This window comes from Tenrec ecaudatus, chromosome 15, assembly GCF_050624435.1.
Source record: "Tenrec ecaudatus isolate mTenEca1 chromosome 15, mTenEca1.hap1, whole genome shotgun sequence".
NCBI lineage: Eukaryota > Metazoa > Chordata > Mammalia > Afrosoricida > Tenrecidae > Tenrec > Tenrec ecaudatus.
The window spans coordinates 16,915,332-16,939,020 of NC_134544.1; the positions used below are offsets into that span (position 1 = coordinate 16,915,332).

General features: G+C 43.3%; 1 protein-coding gene across 1 annotated transcript; it reads left to right on the forward strand.

The window, feature by feature from the left end:
- The first annotated feature begins 17,503 nt into the window (after window positions 1-17,503).
- MC4R (melanocortin 4 receptor) lies at window positions 17,504-18,737 on the forward strand. Its single transcript, XM_075532909.1, has one exon. It carries the CDS (start codon window positions 17,620-17,622, stop codon window positions 18,616-18,618), a length of 999 nt encoding a protein of 332 aa, XP_075389024.1. The 5' UTR covers window positions 17,504-17,619; the 3' UTR covers window positions 18,619-18,737.
- Window positions 18,738-23,689: the final 4,952 nt, after the last annotated feature.

The window sequence follows — 23,689 nt, forward strand, 5'->3', positions numbered from 1 at the left end:
AATTAAAACGAATCAGTAAAACAAGAACTTTTTGCTTAAAAACAAATGAATTCGAGGTTCAAGAGCAAACTTTTCCTTGGCATTCATCAATGATTATGGGGAAATACCTTACTGGAACGACTACCTGAATCCTGCCTACTGCTGAAGGTGGTTGTATCACAAATCATAGGAAGGAGTCAGGAGATATGTGGACCTTAAAACGTTCTTGTGATTTATGCCGTTTTCTTTCTAAGGGCTAATTCACAAAGAGGACAAAGCATCTCGTGTGTCGCCACAATCACCTCAATAGCTTAATCTGTAAAATGTCAATGCTGTTGCTATTTTGAGAACAAAATAACATGCTCTGGTGAAGACCTATTTCCAGGTCTGAAAATTACATCCGCGCCAGAAGAGTTACAGCTTTGCTATCTAAAATATTTTCTGGAACAGATACACCTTTAAAAAAATGATGAGGTAGGGGTGTAGTCAATGTACATTTTTAAAAGCTCTTCAAATAAATGATTTAGATACTTTGGACTATAAAAAAAAGAAGGAAAGAAAAGAAAATGTCGTAAAGAAAGTTGACGGTGCCCGGCTATCAAAAGATATAGTCTCTGGGGTCTTAAAGGCTTGAAGATAAACAAGTGGCCATCTAACATGGAAGAAGCACACCAGCCTGTGTGATCACGAGGTATCAATAGGATGAGGTATCAGGCATCAAAGAACAAAAAAATCATATCATTGGGAATAAGGGAGAGTGTGGAGTGGAGACTCCAAACCCATCTGTATGCAACTGGACATCCCCTTACAGAAGAGTCATGAGGAGAACCTGAGCCAGTCAAGGGGAAGTGTAGCAACGATGAACCTTTCCTCTAGTTCTTTAATGCTTTCTCCCTCTACTATCATGACCCCAATTCTACCTTACAAAGCTAACCAGAGCATGTACATGGGTACATATAAGAGCTGAAAACTCAGGGGATCCAGGACAGATAAACTCCTCTGGACCAATATTGTGAGTAGCCATACCAGGAGGGGAAGGGAAGGCCGGGAGGGGATGGGGAGGGGAGAAAGAGGGACCCACAGTGATTTAACTATAACCTTCTCCCATGGGGATGGACAACAGAAAAGTGGATGAAGAGAAACATCAATCAGTGTAAACATGAAAAAAATAATAATTTATAAATTATCAAGGGTTCATGAGGGAAGGAGGGAGGGTGGGTGAGGGAGGGGGAGAAAACAATGAGGAGCTGATCCCAAGGACTCAAATGGAAAGAAAATGTTTTGAAAATAATGATGGCAACAAATGTACAAATGTGCTTGACATAATGGATGGATTATGATAAGAGTGATTTTTTAATTGCATCTCAGGATATCTCTGGTTCAGCCAACCTTTGACAGTCAGAAATATATGTTCACCTGCATTCATGATCTGCATACTATTTCTCTCAATTTACACAATCTGTTAGGTCAAATTAACACCCTGTTAGTTTTCAAATCTATCTCCCAGGTCACTTCTGAAATAGCCATTAACTGGCTGCTGGACCCCCGGAGAAAGATCCATCGATACACGAAACTTAACATACTTAAACAATGTTAATTAGATTTTCTCAAATTGGCTCTGACTCATGTACTTTGGTAGCTCTTCCATCAATCCAGCAACTAAAGATATATTAATTCCTATCTGGAGTGAACTTGAAGTCATCCCTGAATCTTGCCTTTCATCATTTTTCACATCCAATAAATCAACTGCAAAGTTCCCTATATTAATTTTCCATCAAGTGTTCTCTTATCACCAATCCTGTTAAAAATGTCCCGATCCCGCTAACTTACCGGATGTCCAACAACAGCCACGTTAAATATATCTTTATAAAATAATGTCAGAGGCTCTTCAGAAAGCTGAAAAGTCTTCCTTATTAATGGAGTTCCTCGAATGTACCATCTGTCCTTCCTTACCTCCTTCTGGCTCTTCTATTATCATCCAGTAATCCTTATGGGAGTCATGGCTTCCACTTTCTCGGTTGTTTCTTCTCTCTCCACCACCTTGAATGTTGTCTCCTGAACCTGAAGTCCCTTCTGTTCAGATGATTGATTTCTGCTTAACCATCAAGATTGAGGCAGGTAGTGTCTCCTGAGGACACCTCTGAGATCCTTCCCGGATGCATTACAAATCCCTATTTAGTTCTCTCCAATTCTCTGCGGAAAGCTCCCTTTGTGTTACTACTTAACTCCATTAGGTTCTATTGGGTTTCTTCTTCGCGTGGGGAAGAGCAACTGAAAGAAAGGAGGTGTGAATTATTTACTTCATCTTAGCCTGAAGAGACCACCATCACAATGCCTGGCCTGTCATGGACAGGCTATCATCACAAATGAATAGTATATGAGTGAATTAATAGACAAATGAAAGGGTGGCTAAGGAGACACAGATAGTTACAACGAAGGGCATCTTGTTTCCTTCCTCTAGATTCTTCCTGTATTTTATAGACCTTTGCCTGAAGCCACCCTTTAGGTCCTGTTTAGACCTATCGTGAAATGCCAGGCAATATTATATTACATATGGTGATGTGAAATTACTTGGTATGGCTCTTAATATACCTAGTCCTTTTAACTCCTGCCAAATGACTGGGTGAGTGCATGGAAATAAGGTGTAGAGGCCTCTAACTCAGAGACGGGTCAACTTGCCATGGCCATCTCAGAAGCAATAGCAGAGAACCCCATGGCCATCAAGAAAGCAGAGCCACCAACAGTGTGTGTACTAGATTCTTGTATGAAAGTGGCAATGGCAACAGAGACATCAGAAGCTACAATGGAAAAACAGTGATACAGAAAGGTGGACATCCCAATCCACATGACAAGTAAAGTCAAGGGACCCAGGACATCAGCAGAGCTAAAGGAGCTTTGTAAGACTGGCCTGAGCAGGACAAAGGTCAAGAACCTACATGAATGAGAGAGTCTGAGAACGAGAGATCAGAGATTGCAGGTATGGACAAAAAGTGCTGCTACAGACAAAGACTTGTATCCTTGATGTTTTCTGATCTTGACATGTGACCTGCTAACTTTCTGAGGTAGTTTACTGTGCCAACCTGGCCGATAAACACAGGTGGGATTAATTGAAGGATGGAGAGATAAATGGCTCGGTGAACCTTGCCTTTCTTGTCTCTTGCCCTTTGATCATTGGACTAGTGTGTGGCTGCGTTGCTTGTTCTGTGCCTCCATTTTCAAGCTACACTACCCGTGGAACACCTAACCCGTAGACTGTGTCACTGTAATTTGAGGTTCCTTCAAGACCTGCTTCCCCATACAATTGGAATTTACATCTCCTGAGCTGGGGACTATCAGACCCTGTCACGTGGCTGACTCTTGGTGACCTGCCTTGCCATTTGCTGCTTCTCCCCAGATAGCCTGAATTGCTCTACAGAGGACTACCTGGTGGCCCTCAAGACTTGAAGGATTGCCAGTGTCTCACAACTGTCTCATGGGAGTGAGTTGCACTGAGCCATTTGTACTGCTTTATAATTTAATTAACTGTTTATTTCTTATGTTATATATCTATCTGTATAAGTATATATAAAATTATTAGCAATCTAGTTCTGTCTTTCTAGAGAACCCTGTCTAACACACTTTCCTAATAAACATCTATCATCATAAGCATTGCCTGTGAGTTCTGTGTGGCCATTGGATTGGACGATGAAAACCATCAAAGATGCAGAGTGCCCAGGGAAGAACCATAGGTGTTAGAACAGGATAAAGGAAGTTGAAGGGTGGAGGCATGTCTGACCTCTGCCTTAAAGAACTCAGCCTTGAGCAGGTGTGGAATGGATTCTCTCTCCCCTTCGTGTAGCTTGAGGAGGTTAGATAAGGGCCCCACGCCATTTCCTCATTAGATTTTACCTTTCATACAAATGAAAAGGCTTAGAATAAGTGGACGCCGAAACATTTCTAGCAAAGAGAGTAGAAGCATCACTGATTCATTTCAGCATCTCAGTCCCCCCCCCCCGTAGCAATATAGAGTCTCCATTTAACAAATGAAGAAAATATTGATCCAGGAGCATTGTCTCTCTTTGAAGCAAGCAAATACCTTTCAAGATCATTTCCTTTTTACTTTGTTTTGTTTTCTTTTGTCTTTGTCCTCTTTGAAGATGGCAAGAATGGATCAGGAAAAAAATGAAAATGTTTATTCAAAATTTGCCAAAATAGACAAGTGCAAAAGGAATATTAATAATGAGCTTCTCAACTGATTCCTGCTGTGTGCGTGTAGCACCTGTTTCTGACTGGCTGTTTGTCCTGACTGCACTGGAAGTAACCAGACGTTCTCTTCCGATGTGTGATCATTAATCCTTTTTCAGGAACCAGATCAGTTCAGGGCACTGCATGCATTCATTTAAGATGCCAGGGGCAGGGTGAAACCTCTGTCATGAACTTATGTAAGCAGCTATCCCGGGTGTGGGTGGGAAAGGATCGGCTCCTCTCTGCATCATCTCCACACGCTACGCCCTCAGAGCATCACATGGCCCACATAGCTCCAATTCAGTTCATCGTTCCAGATAATTATTGGTCGTGTTCTCCATCTTCTCAAGCAAGCTGCATGCCAATAAAAGATGCCCTAATTGAGTCTATAGGGAAAACACTTGTTATACATGAAAATCTTATAGTGCACACTTTAAATATTCAATAGCTATTTGCAAAGGGTAATAAAATGTGCGAACTGAAAAAAAAGAATTGTTATAACTTTCTCTTTTTCTTTTGATTTCTGGGGTTAAAGAAGCATAGATAATATCATTTTCAAATCCTAAACTTAAAATGGATCCCATTTCATTAATAGTTGCTTATGACAGAACAGCTGTTCGAAAGTGGGCAGCTTTTTGCAGCTCAACATCAGCTCTAAAATGACCATCAAAGTTTCCACAGTAACTGTTGACTGCACTTTGACTCACTCTTCTAAACAAAGTCAAAGAGAGGCAAAGGCAGGCAGGGATCTCAATAGCAATCTACGTTGTAGCTGTACACGCTCCCCTCCCCCTCCTTTTAATAATAAGGAGTCATATGCCTAACCAAAAGCAACTGCAGGCATGAAAATGTAGGAGAGACAGACACCTGGGCAAGGCTTTGCTGAGCCTAACTTCCCCTGATGCTTTTGCCCCAGGGAGCTACGTACTCAGCTGCTACAGGGAAGATGGCCAACGTGGACCCACCACTGGCTCTGTGTAGAAAGATGCGGCAGTCTGCTTCGATAAAGATTTACAGCCTTAGAAATTCTATGTGGCAGGTCTACTTTGTCCTGGAGGGTCACTATGGGTCAGAATCTACTGGACAGCAATGAGGTTGATGTTTTTCTGCACAGATGAGCACTGCCATTGCAAAGTGGACTCCCAGAGCGGCCACTTCTCACTGAAAAACTACAGGCCCAAACAGAGATAAAATACCCTTTCTTTGCTTCTTTGAAACTGAACAAATATTTGGGAAGATACAGCAAGATGGTAGCCAGAATATGTGCATTAGGCACTGACCGTGGCGCCTACCCTGTAGCCCTGCCCTTCCTATGAAGCAACCCTAGTCGTCACATTGACCACCCACGGAGAGCGAGCTACCATCCACCACTTTGCTCCTGGGCCCACCACGACTGATTGGCCCTAGAGATGGCACCTGACACGGCGAGGAAACCCAGGGTCCACTGCACGATCTGTGGTCCAGGATCCTGTCAGAAATCTAAACCGAAATATGGGAGAAAAAAACAACAGAGTTGGCAATGGGCAGGGAGGCGGCCAAGCCTCATAAGACAGTGTTGGGGCATGGAGGACCCGTGTCCAGCGAAAGTAGGTTGTGTCAGAGGTAGAAGTACAGGATTAAGAAGAATTCGGGGGTGGGAGATGAAAGGACATGGAAAACAGAGAGAATAAAACTGTGCAGGGCTTAGGACAGATTGATGAGGTGGCAGCTGATCCCTCACCTAGCAGTGTGGGTCATGAAGCTCGCGCAATAACACCCTGAGTTACTGAGAGCACTTGGCTAGATGTGTCCTCTGTGTTTCATCTAGCCCACGATGTCGATATGTCAGGGGGCCTCAAAAATTGGTGCCTACACACCCATTATCTTCTCATTCCTCTTTTTCCTTGAACGTCTTTAAGACCCCTCATATAGACCTCCATATGATTATATACATATGGATATATGTGTGTGTGTATATATACATACATGTATATATATGTATGCATATATGTATGCATGTATAAATATGCCCACTTAGGTGTATAATTGCAACTCACATAATTACTTGCAACACATAGGAATTATTTGATGCTATTTTATGTCAATATTATGCAGAAGGTGACAAAATAATGCCACCCTGAGCTTTTTCCAGAGAAAAGAATTTCAACAATACTTACAGTTTCACGGAGCGTTTTCACATAAAAACAAATTGCTTTCAGCACCTACACCTGTAACAGATTGAATTCTGTAACCACAGTTGTCTCAAAGCACGGCTTTCGTGACCGTAGTGTGTGAAGCAAAGTGGATTCTGCAGAGAAGGCGGTTGCCATCATAGTTGTTAGTTCTGTGGCGGCAGTTCCTACTCTATATTCAGTAAGGGGTCGAGGGTTGAACCACTGGGCCACTCAGGCACGCTGTATTTGACTTAGAAGTATATAAAATACCCGCGGACTTCCAAAGGTTTGGGGAAATGGAATTCAAAGATCATGGGATTCGCCCAAGAATTCTCTTGAAGCCTCCTCACAGCGCTGACGCTTAGGAAACACTTCCTCTGGGCTAGACACAGGTCAGAGCGCTTTACAGAATCCACTGAATTCTCAGAGCACATTTCTGAAGCAGAATAGCGTTCCTCTAATTTCCAAGAGAGGAAATGGAGACACACACATGCAATGTTGACGCGTGCCCACAAATGCAGTGTTACTCTGACTGGCCTAACGAGAAGCACATTAATTTGGGGGCATGATTGCGATTTCCGAGACTGCACGTAATGAGTGGGAATTATTTGCTCTGTTTTTATGTCAACACGTTGGTTAGTAGAGATAAGTACACAGAGCTGACATCTAAAACCCTGCCAGGCTCCAAATAGAAGCCCCAGGAACGCAGCAACAAGGCTGGTCAGCCCGGTGTTCATTTGAGGTGCATGTTTTGTCTCTTCCTAATCGCCTCCCAAGGATTCAGTTGCCATGTGAGGAGGACCTTGGAGGGTGGAGGATTGGGGTCTTGTGCAGACTGATTTAATGGATACCAGCAGTTCTCTGCTGCTCTTGTGGTCATGGACCCCGAGTTGGCTCTAACTCACAGCAGGGTAGAATCGTTAAAGGGGAAATAAATGTGGCTGGGTCATTCCCTGAGTCCTCATTGGCCTTTCACATCATTCTGATCCCACCCAGGTCTTTCCCATTGCCTGGAATGCTGGTGCTCTCCAACGTTTTCACGCTACCTTCTTAAATGCTATGCATTCCTTCAACAGTCATTTCAATCAAAAGCCTCCACTAAACAATTTTTCTGAAAATCTGAATTGTTAACTATGTTGAGATAAAATCCTATTTTTGTGCAAATAATTTTAAAAATAGTCTCCCCGCCCCCCAAAAATCGAACTCATGGCCATTAAGTCTATTCTAATTCATAGAAACACTATAGGACAAAGCAGAGCTGCCTCTTTGGGTTTCTGAGATCGCAGTTCTTTAGGAGAGCTGACAGACTCCTCGTTCTTTGGTGGACAGGCTGGTTGGTTCAAACTGCTGACCTTGTAGCTAGCAGCCCAATGTGTAGCCCATTATCCCACAAGGGCTCCTTATAAAGAATAGCAACCTTGTAATTTTGTATTAAGAGGCAAGTTCTTTTAATAAAAGTTATTGCACTATCAGAGTGTCTAGCTTTAAATTTTTTGAACACAAATTATATCATCTGTGTTCAGTAGAGAATTAGATTTGTTTTTCGTTACAGTTATTAGTCATAGTCTACAGACTGTGGCTCATGGTGGAAATGTACTCGCGTAGACTCCTCCTCCTGACAGTGTCCAGAGTGCCGTGTCACTGGAAAAACTGATGTCATCGGTGCAGTCGCCTAGTGCCACGGAGAGATGATTGACAATGTCTTACTCTTTTGTTTTTATGGGGTTTTGTTTCCCTGCCTTCTGTTTGTTTGGTCGTTTTTGTTTGTTTGTTTGTGTGTTTGCTGGTTGGTGTGTTGCTGCAGGTGGTGCAGTGGCTCTTATGGTGGTTCCATTTTGTCATAATACGACTGCCAAAGGAAACTTGAGTCATGCATAGCCCATGGACAAGCAGATGGATTCTGGGCTCCCACTTAACTCTAGTCCCAATTCAAGAACATTTAGTTCGGATAACACGGTCCTGCTTGATCCTCAGCTTCATGACATGGTCACTGAAGGTAAGGGTGCTACAGCAGAGGGTGGTGAAGAAAGCAGACGGTGTCCGGCTATCAATCAGAATAGTGTCTGGAGTCTTAAAGGCTAGCATTCAAACAAGCAGCCATCTGAGTGAGGAGGCAAATTAGTCCACATGGAGGAAGCACACCAGCTTTTCTGATCCAAAGATGACAATAACAAAATCCAAATGTGACCAAGAGAAAAGCCTCAGAGCTTAAAGGGTGAATGTCCAATTTTTAGAAGGCTATGGAGGCCAGTGGGAGCCCAAAAGCCATCTGCAAAGAATCTAGTCAGATGGAGCTGCTGGCAGATCCCCTCTAGCCACAGGCAAGGATCTCAAACTGCTTTACTATGAGCCAGAGATCATTGTACTATAGGACCTCGGTACTCAGCAGCATCAGTACTTGACATATCAGATTTTTAGGTGAAATGTCAAGAAACTTGTGAGCTCCAACAAAACATTGGGATCCAACCTGACACATGTGATTTTTGTAATCAAAAGCAGTTCAGTTTTCGGTCAATAGACATTAGTTGGTGTTGTTAGTGCTCAACCTTTTGCAGCTGTGTTCCTAGCATTTTGCTATATTTTTCTTAGTTTGTGTGGCTTTTTGAACTGTTTTCAGATAAAAAATTATTGGTCCTAAGAAAGAGTTTTTGAAAAGAATCATTTTGTTCTCAATAGTTGATGGTCATTTAGTAAATCCTTTGAGAAAACAAGGGTTTTCTCAAGGAAACGCCAACAGCAGACCACATTAGATAGATTTTGTTTTTAAGAGTAAACCAGCCAGGCCCTAATAAAAAAAGGTACAGTAGGAAAAAACATCTCCCGAAAAGCAGCTACCAGTTGATTTTATAGAAGGGGATTCCCCTTCCAAACAATGCCTTTCTCTATCCCTCTTCCACATCCATGTCCACAGATCCAGATCCTCATCAGTCTCAAGGTATGGGCCATACCGCAGTTGGTAAACACTTTTTAAATGCTGGTTATTATTTAAATTATATTATTTAACTCTGAACTTACTTACTTTGACTTTTTTGTATAAAAAGGCAAGATTAGGGTAAAAACTTGGTGATCAAGTATGGATTAATCCATTTTCAGTTATTTCTTATGGGAAACGTTGATTTGGGACTCGACTGCATCGCATCTGGACACTCCTTCTAGAACGGTTTTGCGTCGAGGTCAGGGGTTCAACTGTAATTTTAATTCGGCTGGATTGAATTTAGTAGTCAGTTGATCTCCCTCCTCACTTAGCCTGAATGGGTTCCGGGTGCAAGTATCTCTTGTGTGTTCCATGACAAAAAATTCTTCCCTGGCTTTTTAAATATTGATAGTGGTATTTTTTCTTATTCATTATTTGTATTTATCTTGATATTATAATTTCACCTTTAACGCTTTATTTTGTTTTTTATTGTTGTGTTGGGTTTCCCAGTGTGTGAAGCATAGAAGAGGTAGAAGCATAGAGATAATAACTGATGCAGGGTGCATAAGGGATGCAGGAGTGGAGGGTGCGAGATAGGGAGAGTGGGGATTTGGGGAGCAAACAATGTATGTGGTGGTGGGGAACACTAGAACTGATTGTGATTACACAACTCATTGTTAAAGTGATTTAACCATGGGGATAGGGGAAGGAAAGAAAAAAATGTATTGTGGTAATGATTGTACAATTTTCTTGATACGATTGAACTATTGAATTGTATGATGTGTGGATTATGGACCGAAAAAAATGTCTAAAAATAATAATTATCATAATCATATATATTCAGTAGTATCATTTGTGTGACCCTTAAAATGTAATGTATCATAATAAAAATAGCTATTTTATTGTGTAATGGAGAATAAAGTTTTCATAGGCTAAGTATATCAATGCCCAATTGTTTATAAGTCCTCAATATTTCTTAGAAAACATGTATCAATTATTATTTTTATTCCAATATCCCAATGATAGAATCCCTGGTGATATAGTGGTTATGAGTTTGGCTGCGATCCACATGGTCAGCAGTTTGAAACCACCAGCAGCTCCGCGGGAGAAAGACTGAACTTTCCACTCCCATCAACAGTTTCAGCCTCAGAAACCCATAGGGAGTCACTATGAGTCAGCAGCAACACATTGGCAGTGAGTGAGAATCCCAGTAATAATTTACATTTCACATATAGAATTGTCGTTATTGCCAAAGCACTTGTGTCAGTGGTAGACATTTTCAATAGCCATGACTTTAAGATAGCCGAAATAGCTTCAGTTATTTTCTGTATATTTTATATGTGTCGAAAAATGCTATGACAAGGGTCAGGAATACATGTCTTGCTACTTAAGTTTCATTTCGTACATACAAGGACTATTTCAAACAAAATGCTTCTAAACATGTCTCTGTGGTCAGGTGATGGCAAAGCAAGTGTGCTACGGACAGGACTTGGCTGCAGCCATGGTCTTGCTATGATTTTGAGCTTCATTCTGTATGTTTCCCACTCTATCCAGGACCTGGTGATCCCTTTGAGGGTCGTCAGTAGGGATAGCTGGGCATCATCTCGATCTTCTGGTGGCCGTGTCCTGGAAGCCAGGATTGATGTGGTCCACTTGTCCTCTGGTTTAATTGTTTACATAAGTCTTTGATCTTTACTCTTCTTTGCTCTGGACAGAGAGACATTCATTTTGCCATCGGAGATGATGGCTGACCAGCTTTTCAGACCTCTGCCACCATTAATCAAACTAAGATGGAGAACATTGTCTTTGTGGATTGTGTCCTGTCATTTGACTTTGATGTCCCCCATGACCATGGATGGACCTGAGTCCTCAGCCTGAGAAACTCATCCCTTCAAGGGCCTTGACTATGGCTGGGATGTTCTCATAATGTTGCCCACGGCATGCTCTCCTACATCCATGGGTAGACTTACAGCAGATGTCAAAATATATGTAGATAGATGAGGTATGGTTTTGTACATCAAAGTTCTATAACAGTTAGTCATCATTAAGTACTTTCATGATGAATTATGTCCTCCCTGAGTATTGTGTTGAGAATCTGCTTTTATCGATAGAAAGCAGGCTGCATAAAGGGAAACCGTTTTTGAAGTAAGAAGGAGTTTGATACATGCATGGGGCATATCTGTCCAAATGCACTCTCATAGAACAATTAATAGGGTGAGGACTGTATTTCCAAATTCTCACAATTACACAGGCCCCTGTCACGAGGCAGCACACCCCATTGGAAAGGAGAGTCTGAGAGCACCTGAGCATCTGAAAAGGTTGTGTGCAGCATAGGAGGGGAGCTTCAAAAATTGTAGAAAATTCCATTTTCTGTGACCTTTCAGAAGTTCTCTCTTATATCACAAGATAATTTTATATCCTGTTATGCTATTCCAAGAAAAATGTGCTTCTGAAACTTGCTTTGCTCTGCAGCGTTGGTCAAAATAAATGCCTACGACTTATCAGGAAATCGCTATGGGGCATAAACCAAAAGAACACTGCTATCGAATCCATTTCAATGCATAGTGACCCTATAGGACAGGGGGGGAACTGCCCCTGTTGGTGTCTGAGACAGCAAGTCTTTACAGGAGAAGGTGTTACAAGCACAGGTGTTCCTGCAACTTTGCTGTGCACCATTCTTCACTATGCACCATTTGTCCCAAATAAACCCACAGGGATTCTGGGGAAAGGGGGATTGGGCATAGCACTCAGGAACACTATCAGTGAAACAAACACACCAAAAATGAACCTGATAAAAATACTAGGCCAAAATTTGACATGGTTAAATTGTTATAAAATCTGTAAGTGCTACAAACATATGGCACTTTGCCTTGAAAGAGATCCGAAGTTGGCTTGTGGGCATGCGCTTTGAATGAGGACACCTTGTGGTTTGCTCTGAGAGCATAGAGGAAAGATTCTGAAATCTCGTGATGCCCATTGTGGATGACTGTGACTCAGCCCGCGTGCTAGGGACCCAGGTGGGAAGGGAATCTGGGTGGCATCCTGACGTGGTGGAAGAAATTGTGGCTCAGTGTTGATTGCTTGCCTTCCACGCAGGAGGCCCAGCTTTGATTTGTGACCACTGCACCTCATGCACAATCATCGCTCCTCCATCTCAGGAGGCTTGTGTGTTGAAGTGATGCTAAATAGGTTTTAGCCAAGCTTCAAAGTCAAACAAATTAGGAAGACAGACTTATCAATGTACTTCTGAACAATCGACCGAAGAACCCATTTCCTGTGGACTACACTAATCCAGTCCACAACTGATATGGGAATAGTGCGTGACCAGGCAGCAGTAAACCCTGCTGTGTGTGAGGGCCCCTCTGAGTAGGGCTGACTCAGTGGGAGCTAACACCAATGCCCTGATCATCTGGTGAATTTTCTCCATCTCCCTTGTGTTTCTTCTGGACAAAATTGCTCAAAACCAAACACAACATTTGCTCTCTGCTCAAAATGTTCCCTGATACATCAATTAGATTAGAACCACTAGTTTTTAAAGCCAGTGTTAGAGAAAAATGAAATATAATAGGGATGCAAAAGTGAGAGGGTGCTGTTTCCATTGATGCTCAAGGGGGTGTAGGAAATGATTGAGTGAAGTAATGTTGACTTATTTTTGAAAATGTAGGAAACTTCAGAAACTACTAAGCTAATATAAATTCCAAAACTTCAGGAGGGCAGTTGAGTTTGCAGTGTTTTCTAACAGCCTTTGACCTTGAAATCTCCCCCACTCTTATTTGGTGGTAGAACAACTGTTAACATTTCAAAGTAATATGTTCATGCAGCCCAATGGGATCCATACTCTTCTGCTATATTTCATATTTACTTCAAAGAAATTAAGATCAGGTTTTGGCCCCATATATAAATCAATTATGATATAACATAATATGATATGCATTACAAAAAGAAATCTGCAATAAAATGTCATAACTGTTATTAATGCAGCTAATATTTCTGGTTGCATGGTCATAGGACATTATAATCCACCATGGGGAACAGTGAAAATGCCTCCTTGGAGATAACCAAATATCATATCTTCAACATGATCAATGGGATGATCAAGACCTTGTACACCAACACCAAAACATTGAAGTTGAGGTGTTTAAAGTATTTTGTTTTCCAGGATTTCAATTTGATTTGTGTGTCTCTTAATCAAACCCTACTTTGTGAGAAGCCAACAGAAAATGAATAATTTTGCTCCTAATTAGTAATTTTACCCATCATTCTTCTTAAATTCACATTTCATGTAACTGTTCAAAATGTCCACCAGTTCTTTTATTATTCTGTAGTCCATGGGCAAAAGTGCAAGCGATGCCACAAGTAAATATATCCAATTCCAAGTCTTCCTGTGACAGAAGAGGAAGACTGACAAGATGGCTCTTGTTGCTGCTGGCAGTTACCATCCAGTTAACGGTGGTGCCTGGTGGCACCATTTGTGTGGAATAGAATTGCTCAAAGGAATGTGAACCTCGGGAAGCACATTGCCACGTCCATCTCCCAAGATGGTCTGAAGACGATTGCAGCGTCAGGTTTGGAGGAAGACCCTTGGCAACCTTCAATGTACAGATAACATAGGCTTCTGTGCTGAAAGCCCCAAAGACTTGAACCATTTATTGACGCAGTGTGTATTCTTGCTCAAGATGAAGAAAAGAGAAATCCTTGCCACTGGACATAGACATAGTATCATAAGGGAAGAAGTAGCCTTGTTGTCATACCAGGAGAGATGGCGATAGTGGATCACAGTGACAGATCTGACTGGAACAGTGTACCCTTGTGCTTTCATCTCTATTTTGATACATTTTGAGCTTGATGTTCTTTTTAATCATTTCTTTCTTTCTTTCAAATTGGGGCTTATATCCGTTGTACTCTGTTATTGTTGCTAACATGCTTGACTCTCTGTTATGTATCGTTCTATGCTATCCAGTACATGAAACCCAGGTTGGGTGAATCCATAGAGACAATAAGTAGAACAGGTGTTCCTGGGGGGGCAGCACAGGTCAGAGGCAGCGGGGAGCTGGCGTCAAGGAATGCAAGAAGGAGGAAAATGTCTTGAAAATGATTGTGGTGGTGCTTGCTCAGCCCTGCTTGATATAGCTGTACTATTTAATGGTATGATATCTGGATTATGTCATAATAAAATGATTTGGAATAAAAAGATGAATGTTGTCAAGGATTTCATGTACTTGAACCCGTAGCCAATATCCTTGGAAGCAGCAATCAAGAAATCAAATAATGTATGGCATGGATCAAATATGCTGCAAAAGACCGCTTTAACATGCTAAAGAGCAAAGGTGCCACCTTCAAATGAAATGGTTCCTGATACCAAACAGCATTTTCAATGGCTTCACATCCATGAGGAAGCAAGGCAGTGGATTTTAAAAGATCAGAGAACGGCTGGATATGATATTGGTGAAAAATATATAAATGCGCGATCATTGCAAGAAAAAGGGAAGAAATCCGTGTAGAAAGAAGTGCAGCCAGAATATTGCTAAGAAACAAGGATAGCCACGCTTCCTCTCACAGTTTTGGTACGTTATCAGGGGGCTAGTGCCTGGAAAAAGACATCTACTTGTTAAAGTAGAAGGTCGGAGAAAAAGAGGTGCAGTGTATTGGCACAGTGTCTGCATGAAGATGGTGAGGATGGCCCAGGCCCGGGCGGCGTTTCGTTCTGTTATCTCTAGAGTCCCATAGGCAACAACAGCAACAACATCTGTGTGAGTCTGAGTTTCCAGCCTTTCAATTACTAGTGGAGAATCACCCAGGAAACCTGACATAGACTAATCTAATATGACTTTTTAAAAGTTTACATATAAAAAATGACTGTCTTTCGAACAGTGATAAGCTCTTCATAAGGCTTGCTTTTGACAAAGGATCGCCATCCTCTCTCCCAGAAGTCCAACAAACAGGTGATGTATCCTTCCTACGTGAAGGCTGTCAAATACCCAGGATCCTATAAAATCGCCATGGTTGTTAGCAAGGCAAAAGCAGTGCTTTCATGTGTGGGCTGATCCCCAGGCCTTAAGGAGTTAAAGCAAAGCTAGGAAACAGATGCTCCTACAGACCGAAACAGTGCTAAAAGCATCTAGGATCAAGATGAGTTGAAAAGCACTTCAACAAACACATTTCTATTTAATATTTTTTAGGCAATGAATAGAAGGCGATCTCGGCAAAAGTGGCAGAGTAAGGACCTCTGAAGGTCAACAAGAAAATGGTCAAAAATAGCATCATCAACTTCTATAGAACTGTGAATGGTATCCAAAGACTTAGAGAAAAGCAAGTGAGTCATCTTTACAGAAATAAGAAGAGCAAACATTGGGGCATGTCAGCTTAACCAGTTTCCATCTCCTATTCCAAAGCTGTGAGGTCATTTTGGAAACCAGCTTACAATCACACAGGAAACCAGCAACTTGGTAGAAAATAGGATGGGCTGAGTGGAGCTCAGCTCAAACTCCCAACCCCATTCCCAGGTGTCTTTAGATGGACTTTCTGATGTTTCCCCTGAAGATCCCTTAACACAACTGTTATGGCTCAACGCCAATAGCTCAGCAGCTTAACACAGTAAAACACATTGTTCACATCACAGGTTAGTGTAGTTGGTGAGCTGGGCAGGGTGGTGGTAGTGGTGGTGGTGGTGGTGGTGGATGGAGTTGGAGATTTTGGGTCCTTTTATGCAAGCATTTGGGGACCAGACCTTGCTTTGATATAGCTCTGACATGTATGCTATGAGGGCTCACGGTGACCCTAATGACAGATGAGGGAGACGTCATGAAGGAGACAACAGGAGAGAGATCTAAAACCCCAGATAGCCATAGCTGAGAAAGGGTAGTATACAAAATCGCACAGCCTGCTGGTGAAGTCAATGGAAAAGGATTTGTGCTAGATAGTGTTTCATGAGTTTAAAAAGGCTTTTGAGCAAACCTTCAGAAACTCTGGACAATAACTAGCAACTACTAGTCTTCACTTGAATGAAACTGCCCAGGCGTTTGGGGGATTCGTTTCTAACAGCCTGCCGTGATGGAACTAGATGAACGCCAGCGAACAAACAGGCGAAGAGCTACTGTTCCCAGATCAGGACCCAACTGCTCTCTCCTCTCCCCCGAGTTCAGAGTTGGCAGAATTAATTACTCAACTAATTAATTAATACATTTAAAATAGCCCAAGTGAAAAGACAACTTTTCTAGCTCTGATCATAGAAATTCTGCAGCTGGAAATGCAGATATTCACACAATGAATCGATGCTGACTCAGCACAACTGAGCACCGCAGAGCAGTCCTGGGGGTAAAGAGTATCAAACTCTTCCTGGGCGCTGAAAGCCTCATTGTTCTCCCTCAGAGAGGCTGGTGGTATCGAACTGCTAACCTTGAGGGTGGCAGGCCAAAGCATATTACAGCATTTCAGTGATAGTGAGAGCGACAGAGAGGTAAACAACTGTAACTACATTATAGTTTTTCCATCCATATCACAGACTGTGTCTAAAATATCTCCTCCTGATTCTGCTGGCATTTGAAAAGGAAGCCGTACTCGCTGGGATCCTAATTTAAAGGAATGGAGAGGCTAGAAAGATTTGCTACTGTGGTTAAAGAAACAACAAAACACCAAACCTAAAAAGCACACATTTATTTATTTATTTCCCGAGTAGTATATTTTCCACTTCATTTTGTATGTTTTGTGATCGGGTGTTGTGCTATCACAGAATGTCTCCCAAGTTACTCCCCTGACAACATGTGCAGCGAAATCCATCCCAGCCAGCCCTCCCTGCCTCATGCTGCCTACTTGTGGTTGCAGCAGCTCCGCCTCCGACTCCCAGGGGTCCCGCGGAGCGCATCTCTGGAGCCTCCTGGGTATCACCCGGCCCCCACCGCACTCGGGCTGGATTGGCCCAAAGGAAGCAGAGGAGGAGCCATCCTAAGTATGGCTCCCACCCACCCCTCCACACTCCATAAAAATCTGCAGCCTGCACCCACAGCGGCGACCATTCTGACCTGCGCTCCAGGCTGGGAGCCACGCGGGGGGGCTCCCCGGGGCCCCGCCGCTCCTGGGGGACGTCCTGTGAAAAGAGCTGGGCGTCCAGAGGCAAAAGTTAGAGTGGAAGTGAAGACAGCACGGCGACAGGCAGTGTCGTCCCTGGGATGGAGCAGGTGGATGCCCAAGATTTTGAAAGTCACGGTCCGGAGAGTCCTGCAGCAAAGGATTTGAAAAACTCCACCCCGCCGTGAACTTCCTGACAGAGACAGACCTGGGGGGAAGCCCTGGGCTGCTGACCCGGAGTCTCCACCCGGGCGGGCGGGGTGCCCCGGAAGCCAGAGAGGCAGGATGAACTCCACGCACCAGCCCGGGACGCGCACCTCTCTGCACTTTTGGAACCATAGCAACTACCGGCTGCCCGGCAACGCCAGCGAGCCCCTGGGCAAAGGCTACTCGGATGGCGGCTGCTATGAGCAGCTGTTTGTCTCCCCGGAGGTGTTTGTGACTCTGGGTGTCATCAGCTTACTGGAGAACATTCTGGTGATCGTGGCAATCGCCAAGAACAAGAATCTGCATTCGCCCATGTACTTTTTCCTCTGTAGCTTGGCTGTGGCCGACATGCTGGTGAGCGTGTCCAATGGCTCCGAGACCATCGTCCTCACCCTCCTGAACAGCACCGACATGGACGCGCAGAGCTTCACGGTGAACATTGACAATGTCATCGACTCGGTCATCTGCAGCTCCTTGCTGGCCTCCATCTGCAGCCTGCTCTCCATTGCGGTGGACAGGTACTTCACCATCTTTTATGCGCTCCAGTACCATAACATCATGACAGTTAAGCGCGTCGGGATCATCCTCAGCTGTATCTGGGCGGTGTGCACGGTCTCGGGCATTCTGTTCATCATTTACTCAGACAGCAGTGTTGTCATCATCTGCCTCATCACCATGTTCTTCACCATGCTGGCGCTCATGGCGTCTCTCTATGTCCACATGTTCCTGATGGCCCGCTTCCACATCAAGCGCATCGCCGTCCTCCCCGGCACTGGCGCCATCCGCCAAGGGGCCAACATGAAGGGGGCGATCACCTTGACCATCCTGATCGGGGTCTTTGTGGTCTGCTGGGCTCCGTTCTTCCTGCACCTGATATTCTACATCTCCTGCCCCCAGAACCCCTACTGTGTGTGCTTCATGTCTCACTTCAACTTGTACCTCATCCTGATCATGTGTAACTCCATCATCGACCCTCTCATTTATGCCCTCCGGAGTCAGGAGCTGAGGAAAACGTTCAAGGAGATAATCTGTTGCTATCCTCTGGGGGACCATTGTGATCTGTCTAGCAGGTACTAAAGGAGAGCAGAGAGCATGCCAGGAACTCGCACCAGGGACTTTGCCACTCCAGCGCCACTGGAGCAGGGCAGCTTCCGCAACAGTTTCCTCCTCCCCTGCATTGTGGACAATGCCTCTTGCACAAATGTGACTGTGGTTTGTGATGTGCACTCAATTCCTTGTCCTAGCTTTGTATTATCTTTAATGTCATGCTTCTTTGTTTTCCTCTCTCTTTTTTTGTCTGTAAAACGTGAATCCATATTGTAGGTTATAAGCACAATGGGTTTATTAAAAACAAAAGAGAAGAAAGTCCTTATTAAAGCTTAACAGTGTCTCTTGTGATTCTTCAGAATGTAACACTGTGCCTGTCTCCCTCACTGAGAAATCACACTTGGATTAAATATAATCTAATTCAGGTTGTCTTCTAAGACTTGCTTCTATCTTTTAAAGGGAAACTATTGGGAAGCTGATGTTTAATTACTAGAGAGGTCTGCACCATCCCAGAAATTTGAAGCCATCCTTGTGCAGAAGCTGAAAGGAAACTCCTCTGGAGGGGGGGCAGACCAACAAACCAAAAAATTCAGAACCTGAGTCAGAAAACGCTGTGTTTCTCTCAGAGCAAGATTCATGTGCCCAAGCAGGCAGTCTGATGATCACACAGGCCATTTGATTTGGAGGGAGTGGGCGGTGGGGGAGGGGGTTCGGGGTGGGGGGTGAGTGGGCTGGGAGGAAGGATGGCTGCTAAGGAAATGAAAGTGTTCTGGGATCATCAGTGGTTGTGTCAACTTAAACTTCCTCAAACCGAATCAGACTCAGTCATGGTCCTTAATGACAGGGAGGGGGCGTCTCTCTGGAGTGCAGTGTAGAAAGTCCCCCAGAGGTGCTATGCGCGAGACCAGGGTTCCCTGCTGATCTAGAAGCACACAAGACCAACTCCTTTCAGCCCTCACAGGCAAACGGCTTGCTGCTCACATGCTACCTATTGTTCCCACTGGCGTTCAAGGCTTGCAACTTAAAACATAAAATCCACAAGTGCTTTCAAACATATGTGTAAATATCTAAACTAAAGACATCTGGGATGCTGGCACATTCTAAGTCGAGGTAGACACCTCCTGGACCCCAGAGGACGCAGTGTGAAGAAAATCCTCTTGTACAGTCAGTTTGCAAGGTAAACTCTTGTTTTGTTTCAAGTCACAGCACAGAGTTATTCACTGAGAGATAACAACCTGTCCTTTACAATGTGTGGATTTTTTTTAATTAAGGGAGGATGTATCTCATAGGGTGTGTCTGCACAATAAACCATCATGTGATTTCAAGTGTGTTTTAAAATGCACACAGAAAGAAATATGTGCCAACTACTTCTTGATTCAAGCTTAAATGTTTTACTTATTGATAATGAGACAGGAGAAACACTTTTAGCATGTACATGTGAAAACATTCGACTCTACTGTAATGGGTGAGTACAAGATTACCAGGGAAATGCGGTATTAAAGGTTGGTTTTCATTCCACTGATTTTCCATTATTTTGACAAAAAGAAAAAATAGTGTAATGATTTAAGTATAGACCCATAAACCAATCAGAGTCTAAAGATGGAGCCGGTCACAGACAGTGTTTTCCTGGCCGCTACTATTCCTATCCAACCCTTCACATCATGGCCTTCTAGTGTCTGTCCTTCCGGTCTCTGTCTCCATCAAGTCTCAGCTCAGATTTTGCTGGGTCCATCTATAACCAGCCCACTACTTCCACCGGAAGGAAAAGGCAGCCCTTCAACTTTAAGCTTCCGCCCCCTCAAGAAGCAGTCATTGCTGAGTGGGGGTGCCGTTTGTCATGGGGGCTCCCCACCCCACAGCTTCCCTATGTCCCCACAGCAAAATATTGGACCTCAGTTCCTACAGGGCTGAAATCGTTCTACTCACTTCTGGTTCCTCAAACTCTTCTCTGTCACATTACTTCCTCCTAGTTCATCTAGTAGCACCACGATTTTCCTAGAGACATAAGTCTTATCCTTGCCGCTTCTAACTTCATCGTCCATGCAGTGGCAAATAGAGTCCCACGAATGCTAATTAGTGAATTCCCACTGATTGAGGTGGAAATTGTGGACTAGATCAACTCTGTATCCCTGGCAAAGTGGAAATGGATGGTGAAAATGGAGCTGGGGGCTTAGAAGAAACATACTGGAAATGCCTAAAATAAAGACACCTGGCGACCATAGCAGATAGATATAAAAGAGGTTATTATTCCAGGTAAGGACCTTTCAAATATGTCAAAAACAAAGAACTGAATTTTACAGAATTGCCTGAGAATTTTCACCAGCAGCAAGGGAATTGTATTTCTATACTCTTCACCCTACATCTAATCACCTTAGGCTATTGGGACACACACACACACACACACATATATATAAATGATTTTATTGGGGGCTCATACAACTCTTATCACAATCCACACATACATCCATTGTGTCAGGCACGTTTGTACATTTGTTGCCATTATCATTTTAAAAAACATCTTTCTACTTGAGCCCTTGGCATCAGCTCCTCATTTTTTCCCTTCCCTCCCTCACCCTTGATAATTCATAAATTATTGTTATTTTTTCATGTCTTACATGGTTTGATATCTCCCTTCACCCACTTTCTGTTGTTCATCCCCCAGGAAGGGGGTTATATGTAGATCATTGTGATTGGTTTCCCCTTTCTCAACCACCTTCCCCTTATGCTCCTGGTATTGTTACTCTTGTTGGTCCTGAGGGATTTATCAGTCCTGGATTCCCTGTGTTTCCAGCTCTGATCTGTACCAGTGTACATCATCTGGTCTACCCAGATTTGTAAGGTAGAATGGGGGTCATGATAATGGGCAGGAGGTAGCATTCAAGAACCAGAGGAAAGCTGTATGTTTCATTGGTGCAATACTGCACCATGACTGGCTTGCCTCCTCCCCGTGACCCTTGTGTAAGTGGATGTCCAGTTGCCTACAGATGGACTTTGGGTTGCCACTCCAAGATTCCTGAGTTAGTTAGTTTATTGTGTCAACCTGGCCAATAAATACATGTGGGGTTAATTGAAGGGTGGAGAGATAAATGGCTCGGCGAGCCTTGCCTTTCAAGTTCGCAAGTCTCTTGCTTTGTGATGGTCGGAACAAGGTGCAGCTGCCTTAGTCAGTTCCCTGCTCCAGCTGGCAAGGCTCACTTCCTGCAAGACATCCCTGAGGAGAAGTCACATGGAGCTCACCCAAGGCATCCCTGGGTGCTGCCAGCGCTGAGATGCTTACACATTCACTGATTCAGCTTTCCTCCTGCAATTGGCATTATAGTGTGTGTTTTGTGAGATGGAGGAGGACTTTGTGGATTTGTGTTGGACATATAGGTTAATGTTGGACTTGGACTTGTGGACTTGGGCAGCACTGGGTTGGGATGTTTTGTTGATGTGCACTTAACCTTTATATAAAACTCTCTCTGATACATGAGTTTCTGCGGATTTGTTTCTCTAAAATATCCAGACTAACACACTCCCCCTCATTCACAATGATATAATGTTTTGTTCTTTGATTCCTGATACCTGATCCCATTGACACCTTGTGATCACACAGGTTGGTGTGCTTATTCCATGTGGGCTTTGTTGCTTCTGAGCTAGTTGGATGCTTGATTATCTTCAAACCTTTAAGACCCCAGACACTATATCTTTTGATAGCCGGGCTTCATCAGCTTTATTTACCACATTTGCTTATGCACCCGCTTTGTCTTCAGAGATCATGTTGGGGAGGTGAGCATCATGGAATGTCAGGTTAATAGAACAAAGTGTTCTTGTGCTGAGGGAGTACTTGAGTGGAGGCCCAATGACCATCTGCTACCGCAATACTAAAGCTATAAATATATGCATATAGATCTATTTATCCATCATCACATAAAAATATATTTACCTATGTACATGCCTGGATTTAGACCTCTATCAATGCTCTTTGCCTCCCAGTTCTTTAATTAGCATAAAGTGCACTGAAAATAAGGATCCCTTGGGGCAGAGTGTGTTATGTATTAAGAAAGTTTTCCTGAGGCCATGAGGTCAATAGTTCAAACCCACCAACAGCACCACAGATGAAAGAGATGAAATAAGCATCTTCAAGACCTGTTATTGACTTTCAAAGTGATGAAGAGACCATTGTGACTTGTATTTTAAAAATACAAGATTTCTGCTCACTAAGCAGGCAACCCAACATTGAGACTCTGTGCTAAAGCTCCACTTAGGTCTTTGAGCTCTCCTTCCTCCCACCTCTCCCCACCCCCCGCACCTGCTTCAAAAACCTCTCTTTTGTGCAAATATTATAAAGTGATCAAAACCATTATGATACCGAGTAACTGAAAGAAATACCATCAGTCCCTTATAAATCTCTGAATAAGGCTATCTCTTACTCACAGAAAATCAGGAGGTGATAACATTATGAATGATGTTTATGTTCTTCATTGCATGTCTTTGTAGTCTGTACATTTATCACTATAGTGAGCACATTCTGATATTTTCAGTTTAAAAAACACACAGTACAACAAGAAGGTTAATGAGAATGTAACTGACAAATTGTCACTGATTTCTGGAGAAAGGGTGACTGGAAAGGAAGCCCAAGCTTCCTCAGACTCAGAAGATGGCTTGGTGCCAGGCACAATCAGTAGACCATGACAACCTAACATCCACTTCATAACTCCCCATCCAGTTTTCCCTGTATCCAAGTTCTAGAAATGTCTTCTGAGGTATTGCTTTCCCAAATGTAGCTGCAGGGAATTGAATTCCAGTCACACCAATTTAGATGTTTTTTTAAAATGCATTTTCTCACTGTTAAAGGTTCGTAATAAATCCTGTCTAATGGGAAATCAACTTGAAAGCAGTGAGTGAGTGAGTGAGTGAGTGAGTGAGTGAGTGACTGAATGAGTGAGTGAGTAGAGGGAGAGAATGGTGAGTATGTGAGAAAGTGAGGGAGGGAGGGAGGAAGTGGGGGAGGGAGGAGTGGGAGGGAGTGGGTGAGAGAGGGAGGGAGTGATGGAGAAAATGAGTGAGTGAGGGAGGGAGTAAGTGAGTGAGTGAGTGAATGGGAACTCTAAAGGGCCCT